The sequence below is a fragment of the Teleopsis dalmanni genome, chromosome 2 (assembly GCF_002237135.1).
Source record: "Teleopsis dalmanni isolate 2A chromosome 2, ASM223713v2, whole genome shotgun sequence".
NCBI lineage: Eukaryota > Metazoa > Arthropoda > Insecta > Diptera > Diopsidae > Teleopsis > Teleopsis dalmanni.
The window spans coordinates 195,118,174-195,126,898 of record NC_051847.1 but is presented as its reverse complement, the minus strand read 5'-3'; the positions used below and the strand labels follow the sequence as shown (position 1 = coordinate 195,126,898).

The following is an 8,725-nucleotide window of genomic DNA, read 5'->3' as shown; positions in this document are numbered from 1 at the left end:
CCAACAAGCGATTCAGTTGAGTCAAAGTCGTCGTGTGTGTGCAACGATACAAAGTTAACGCCGTTATTATCCTCAACTGACTTGGAAAATTTAAATAAAAATTTAAATACTATAAACGAATTTAATCAAAAATTAAATTCAAACGTAAATAAATCAATAAATTATCAACAACGCGCAAATTACAGCATGGATTGTAAAGAATTCGCTAAATTAAATGGCAGCGACGATGAACGCGATTGCATTGGCTTACACGGCACCGCAGGTGAAAGTGATGTACCTAGTAAAATCTCAGGATTGGAGCATCTGAAGAATAAGAAATATAATAAGGTAAGTCCGATTCATAGGCCTTTAAACGGTTGAATCACTTTTGACAGTTGTGTTTTCATGCAAAAAAATATATCATGTGAAAAAAATAGCAAAGTTTACAATGGAAAAGTACTGAATGATGTGGCAGAATGTAGAAGAAAAAAGAACAGCTGGGGTATGTGTGTGCATGGGTTTGTGTATGCGCTAAGGGTTGTTTGTTGGTTACTATGGGCATTTCAGCATTTTTGATTGTCAAAAATTTGTACAATGGCTGTGTGTATTGAGAAAAAAAAGCAAATAATCAATATAAGGATGCGACTAAGTGTTTGACAAAAGATTTCCTATAAAAATTAAATAATTTTATTTTGTGCATTAAACCCAATGGGAATCTTATAAATTAATTTCATTCAATTAATTCTCAATTTTGATAAACAATTTTTACAATTGTTTAAATAAAAATAATACAATTAATATAGTCAAAATTGGAACAATGAAAAATAATATCTAGCAGAGAAAAGAAATTAGTGAAAATTACTCCTAAGCATATACCAATAGCAACCCTTCTAACGCTAAAGCGTAAACTGGTTAACACTACAGGTGGCCCGGAGTACTAGGAAGACATACCATGAGACTGGGTCTAGCCTACAGAAGAAAACTATGCTCCATCTCATGTGTCAGTGTCATGATTAATAAGGAGAAAATTTAAAATCTTATTCACCAAACAGAGCTGTCATTCTGCAAAGTTAGAGACTTAGCGAAATTTATAGATTTGTGAGGTTAGTTAGCTTTGTCGTGCCTTTCAGCGTTATTCGTACGCTTACCTCTGCGGTATTTATGGAAATCCCTGTAGTATATAAACTCTTCTGGCGTATAAACTATGCTAATCCGTGATACCACAACTAGCGATTATTTGTAATCAAGTGGACTTTGGCACAAAACCTAACCTCTTCCTTGTAACAGAAAATGTGACTCACATAAACCCTAATAATTAAACCTATTGTGATAATTAATCCTCACAAAATAAATATATACCTATGAACACTTAACTAACATACATTAAGACTGAAAAGTTTTCGGAAATTCTCATTTAAAATTCGCGCGCTGTATATTTTTCGATATTTTAAGTTTATGTAGTTTGGCAGCACTGTCCTTAATTACTATGCCAAAAATGAGCGCGATCTGTCAGACAGTTCGTTTACGGCAGCTGTTGAAACCAGTTCACCTCAGTAGTGCGTTGCGAAATGTCTTCGACGGTCGTACGACCGTCCTGAAAGGCTTTGTACCACTCATAAACTTGAGTTTTCGATAAAACTGATTCCCCATAAGCCTTTTGTAGCATTCGCAACGATTCTGCACACGAAATTTCGTTCGAAACACAAAATTTGATGCAAACTCTTTGTCCAATATTTTTTTCCATTGTTTTTTTCGCAACGCACTACTGAGGTGAACTGGTTTCAACAGCTGCCGTAAACGAACTGTCTGACAGATCGCGCTCATTTTTGGCATAGTAATTAACGAAAGTGCTGCCAAACTACATAAACTTAAAATATCGAAAAATATACAGCGCGCGAATTTTAAATGAGAATTTCCGAAAACTTTTCGGTCTTAATGTAAGTATTCAATATATTGGGCTCTCTAAAGTGTCACTTATTGTTTAAATGAAAGTCAATTTAGTGTTAAATCAACATTTAAGTATTTTTTTTTAATTGATCTTTAATTTATTGGGTTGGGTTAGTTTGAAGTAGCTGCCTTGTGCACCAAAGCTTAATTAATCGCAAATGATAACCGGTTGTAATACTACGGACCTTATACACTTACATTTTTCCTAATAGATACTTGTACTCTAAGTTATAATTTAGTTTAATTAAGGTTTTTCCTACATATGATATGGTGTTGCTTTTCAAATAATTTAAATAATTTAATTTTTTAACTTATGGGGTTTCAAAGTAAAATTTGTAGATATTTACAACTGCTCATAAAGATACAATATTATTTTGTGAACTTAAAAGTCTTCCAAAATGTTGATTAATGACTTTCTGAATAATTGTCATTATATGTATAATAACCATACTAATAACCATACTTCTATTTATTGAAATGTGATGAACTTTTAACTGCACAGCAGTGATAAAAAATCTGTCTTATCGATGCCCGTAATTGCTTATAGATAACCTCACTACAAATACCTATTTTTAAAAGTACTTTGGACTTAACCATGTATATCAACAATCAATATAGACAGTTGATATAAACGTTGCAACTTATTTCAATTTCAACTTATTTTACATATGTATAACATATATATATATATATATGTGTAGCAACAACCATTTTCCACAAGTAAAAATATTCATATCTCTGTCCATTTAACAAACATGCATTTTTAATATGGCTAATAAGTAATAGAATATGATTTCTAGAGCAATTTATCCTCTCTACACTCTATTGCAAATACTTTCCAACTGGCGATATCAAAATATTTTATATGAGTTTTTATAAAACTCAGCAATATTCAGCAATTATTATACTATAGGTATTCTATCATATAACAATTGTTACAAGTCATCATTATGATTCATTATTTTAATAATGATATGCTTGTTTTTCCATAGTTGATTTCGGCTTTAAATAAAAATAATCCACGAATTTTTTAAGTTGTTTTAATTTAATATTAATTTATAATAGAAAGTCTGCTAGAAAATTAAAATTTAATGATTACTAATATCAATTTTAGTGACTTCAGTATATTAAATGCTTTGCATCGTTAATTGTGTGTTTTTCATGCCGGTACTTAAAGAAGTAAGATCCTATAAGAGTGCTCTTTAACCCAAAATGACACTAACCTTTTATGTACTTAGTAATTACGGATTATTAAATCTAAATTCTTTTGAACCCTACTTTTACTTATATACAAATCTATCTATTATAAGATGAAATGATTTCACTCGATTTTAATGATTATAGAGCACTTTTCTTGTGTTCTCATAACTATCATTAAAAGTATATATTTATTATTATAATATATATCAAATATTTAAACATTTAAAACTCCAAATAGATATATTCTCTGTCCTACATATATTTTACCAAAAAGCATACTGAAGATACGGTTCGTTACTTCTGGCTTACAAATGTATTTGTAAGTCTTCGGGGTCTTATAATCAGAGAGTTTGTAACAATTTAAAAAAAATTGAAAAGATGCTTTGGACAAGGCCCTCGAACTAACAGGTTTGAGAAAATGTGAATAAATTGTTAAATTTTAAATTTATTATAATGTTATAAGGAATCAAATTTTTTTTCTGTGTATATTCTAACTATTATATCCTAATAGTCAACATTATTTCTTCTGGGTCTGAAAAGAAAATCCTAGAGCCTTAATGAAAAGCTCTTCTGATTCATTCGTTCATTTCTTTTATTATTAACAATTTGTCGTTTATTTATATACTATAATATTAAAAATTTATTGTGATTATGTTCTCATAATAAATAAAAGATTGTGGAAGCCTATTCACTGAAATAGAAATTATTTTTAGTATCAAAGTGCGAAGTACAGTGCTAAAAATGTTCTCAAACATATCTCTTTTAATAATGTATTCAATATATATATGGGTGAATATATAAGTAAACACTTATCTAAATATTTTATTATATTATATATGAGAAGAGAACAGTTGACTTTGAATACGTCATATTCCAAAATCGCCACTCAAACCACCCACTTTACTTGTGTTTATTGTGAACGCGTGTGGTTCCTTCATATATTTTAATAAATTACCACAAATAAAACATGACAACACCAAATATATTGTATACTGGATCCTATAATACACTTTAGAAAAGCTTATATTATTGGGAAATAAAAACAAAATGAATAAACAAGAATGGAAAATCAATAAAATTTCATTAACGAATGTTTTTTCTTGAGATACAATTTTTCCGTATAAGCAGTGGTCAGCGACCATGAAAAAGTTTATAAAAAATTACAGCCACTTTAATAATTAATTATAGTTTATTTTGTTTAATTTTTTTTTCTTTAGTTTACAAGGGATTCTATTTCAAAGTAATGACATTGAAAATAAACTTATTTTTCTATCTTTATTTTAACAAATAAGGTGCGATTCTATTATATGTAAATTGATTACTTTGTGTTTAATTGATTTTAGTCAAGGTTTTTTGTGAGGAACTACTAAAACCTACTATCAATTAATAGAAAAAGTCATTATTTATTAATATAAACTGTTTTAAGAAGCATATTTCATTTGGTACTTCAAAATAAAATTATTATTGTACAATTATTACAACGGAATTTCTTCTACCGAACGATGTAACATACACTCTCCTTTCCATTTTTCTTTAAGCTAGTCTTAATCCCAAACAATCTTGTCACTTTCAAACTTCCTTTAGCCAACCATATTCTAAGCCATTTATTCCTATTGATAACTCCTTTCATGTCATCTGCGATAGAGATCTCCATGAGTTATCACAAGAATAACAAACACTCTCTTTCACTCAGACATATCTCCTGCAGTTATCAGCATATTTATTTTTCTCATCTGGCAGCGTGTCTACTGATTTGAGAGCGTATTGTTGTGATTCTAACAAATACACCCAAGATATATACCTATAATCTTGTTTCTAAATAAATAAATCTAATCATTACTTGATCTTAGTTCTTGAGACACCATTTTTTTCGTGTTTTTCTACATTTTATTAAGGGTCTTTGTTTCAAATTTATTCTTCCTTTTTAGCATAGCAGTTCAAGTTGAACCAATGTTTTCTCTAAAGTTTCCTTATAGTGTTTTATTTCTGAGACAAAACTGTAGACCTTATACAGTCTTACCAGAAAGTCGACTGTCAAAATTATGTATAATGTTAACAACATTCTCTAAGCCATAGCAAGTTGATAAACAGACAAGACTTAGTTTATAAAACGAATATTCATTTTTTAACCTATTTGATCGTAAGAGGTATTTTATTAGTCTCCTACCAACTATCTCTGTAAAGCGTGGCCCTATCTGAAGACCACTCTTTTTGGAAAACCAAGAACTCTTTAAGTTCTAATAAATATAAATAATTAATAATATAAAAAAAATTCTAAAATCTTTTAATTATAAAAGGTTTTTTTATAATTTTTACATATACAGGTTATTTATTTAGCTTAGGTAGGATATGGGAGCGTTGCTTTATCTGCTACGCACTCTTGAATAACAAATTCCCAAAGAATTCTCTAGTTTATTATTAGTAGTAAACATAAATAATTATTAATATATAAATAATTATTAATATATAAATAGTTAATAATAAGTAAATAAATAATAATATATAAATAATTAAAAATATTAAATTTTTTAATAAAATTAAAATATATCTGATACTATTCAATCATAAAGTATTTTATAATTTTTACATATTCACCCCTGTAGGAGGAGAAGGAGGTAGTCCCCAAGAGTTCTCTAATTTATTATTAGTAGTAAACATAAATAATTAATAACATATAAATACTTAATAATATATAAATAATTAATAATATACAAATAATTAATAATATATAAATAGTTATTAATACATAAATAAATAATAATATATAAAGAATTAATAATATATAAATAATTATTAATATATAAATAAATAATAATATATAAATAAATAATAATATATAATATATAATATATTAATAATATATTAATAATTAATAATGTATTAATAATTAATAATATATAAATTAATAATATATTAATAATTATTAATATTAAAATTTGTAATAATATAAATATATATCTGATTCTATTTAATAATAAAGTGTTTTATAATTTTTACATATTCACCTCTGTAGAAAGAGTAGGACGTAGGAGCGTTCCTATATATGATACGCACTCTCGAATAACAAGTTTCCCAAGAGTTCTCTAGTTTATTATTAGTAGTAAACATAAATAATTAATTATATCTAAAATAAACAATTAATAACATATAATTAATTAATATTATATAAACAAATAATAATATATAAATAATTAAAATAAATATTTAATAATATATATATATTAAATCATATATAAATTATTATTAATATATTAATAACTAATAATATTAAAATTTTTAATAATATAAATACATATATATCTGATTTTGTTTTTATAATTTTTTTATAAGTGTTTTATAATTTTTTCATAAGTCCCACTGCACATGGGTAGAGCAGAATAGATACTTAAATTAATGACAAAAGGGAATCTAATGCAATGCTTTCAAGTTCACTGACAATATGCAAAAATATCTAAGAAAATCGAAAAAATAATTTATATTATTTTTTTACTTGCATTAAAATTTGAGATACTTAGATATTTTTTAAATTCTATAGAATTAAAATCTCTGAGAGAAATACAAAATAAAAATATATAATCACGTTTAGAGCACATATGAATGCAGCAACCATTCATTAAATGTAATTATTTTACAATTAAATTCCGCAAAACATTAAAAAGATATTCAGAGAATTTAATTAGAAATATTTTGGAGAGCGATTGGATTCAGAGATTCTATTACAAATTTCGATTTTATAACTCAAAGTCAACACAAGGTGAAGGTCGCTTGTGAAGTTATGCGGAGGAAGGTGGTGCAGATATTTCACTGCAAACCACAACGTCATATAATGACATAATTGGGTTTTACAAAGAATTCCTAAAATGTTTTTTAAGTTTTGAGATAAATTCGCAGAATTTCATTTTCTTCGATCAATTCAGTTTTGCTGATATGGCCGCATTTTTCTAATTGGTATTGCCTCGATTCAAAGACCTCAAATCGTCATATCATTAAAAAAATAAATAAAAATTTGTGATTTCGATTCGTCATCGTTATCAGGTGACGCCGTTTTGTAGACGAGCCGATAGATACTCTTTGAATGCGTTGTCAACATGATTTTTGATAATTATTTTGTTTGTTTTTTTTTTATTTTTTTATTTTTTTTTGCAATACACAGTAATTTAAATGTATGTATACTTCGTAATCAAAAATTTAGAGATTTGCAAATGAAAAAAAAAAATATGTGTTAATAATGTTCAACAATTTGTTTATATTGTAATAAACTTGCCATACACTCAAGCCAAAATGTTTGTAAACTTTTATATAATAAATTGGGAGTAACATAAAACATTTGTTTTAAGGAAAAGCTAATTATCTATAAGGCAATTAATAAATAAATTGTAAAAAGAAAGTATAGGTAGTTAAACCAGAATCTACGCAAACCCTTCAGTCAAATCGTTTATACTGCTCTAGAATTGAATCCGCGAGGAAGAAGAATAAAATTTATCTCAAGATTAAGAATTAAACTTTCCAAAATTTCTATTAAGTACTCTCTATTAAGTGCTCTTACATTCTACATCACGCTGTCCCTGCGGGTAAGGGATTTAGAATACTCACGCAGTAGATATGCTTGTCGTAGAAAGCGACTAAGATTCCGGTGCCAATCCGGTACTTGTATAGGAAGTACGTATGGTAGTAAGTGAGCAGGCACTTGCGCCATCTGACCAGAGATGATCCGATCTGGTACCAAGGGGGTCAGTGGCCCGACAGCTCCGGCTGTGCTGACCATTGGCGTTGGACTCGTGGTGGCTGTGGTTGATTCCCAAACTTACGCGGGAAGAATGTTCAATTTTGGTTCACATTCGCCGTGGAGTTGCGGTTTCACCACCGGGTGCTACAGCCCATATTGTAGCAGAGGTTTTTGGTAGGCCTCGCTTTAAACCAAGATGGAAGTTATGATCTATACACATTTCTTCATTGGTACCTGCGGAAGTTAATTCCAAGGGGGCGCTTATTGACGCTTTGTATCAAGACGTTTGCTTTTGAGTAACGTGATGTTAAGCCGTGACAGGCAGGTAATCACGTAAAATACATAGGGACTTCTTCTACATCACCCGATTGAGCTTAAAGAGGATTCCATTCTTCTTTCACTTCACTCTTTTTAATCCATTTTGAATTTCTTCATTCTATACTGCAATTCTTTTATATTTAAGTGTTTCAGTTTGAGGATGATTCAAACCTACTCCCACTTGCCTAACTATCATTTATAACTATTACTACTACACTCGTCTATATTATTTTTATTGTTGTAATCTGTATTGTAACAACAGCCATAAGATCGTTGAGATCAATGAGATGGTCAATGGTGGTACATGTATGAGAGCCCAAGATGACTTCTAAAGCATTTCGTGACTATAGCTGACATCTCAATCGCTTCTAGAATCGTCTATTTTCTCTGTTTACGAGAACGATTACGAATGATAAAATATTGTGGTAACTATTCTATTTTAATTAATAGAATTTTTGTCTCCCCTCACTTTTGTTATATGATACCATAAATAAAATTCATTTAGCTGGTAAAAATTTTTATTTATTAAAATCCTATATCTATACACTTTAATTG

At 28.4% G+C, this 8,725-nt stretch overlaps 1 protein-coding gene across 1 annotated transcript in view; it reads left to right on the top strand.

Moving 5' to 3' along the window:
* The first annotated feature begins 6 nt into the window (after window positions 1–6).
* Window positions 7–8,725, top strand: part of LOC119678451 (NADP-dependent malic enzyme) — a 20,079-nt gene continuing 11,360 nt past the window's right edge. The window contains exon 1 of the mRNA XM_038090281.1: window positions 7–327. Coding sequence (XP_037946209.1) covers window positions 187–327 — 141 coding nt within the window. The 5' untranslated portion in view covers window positions 7–186. The remainder of the gene's footprint in view (window positions 328–8,725) is intronic.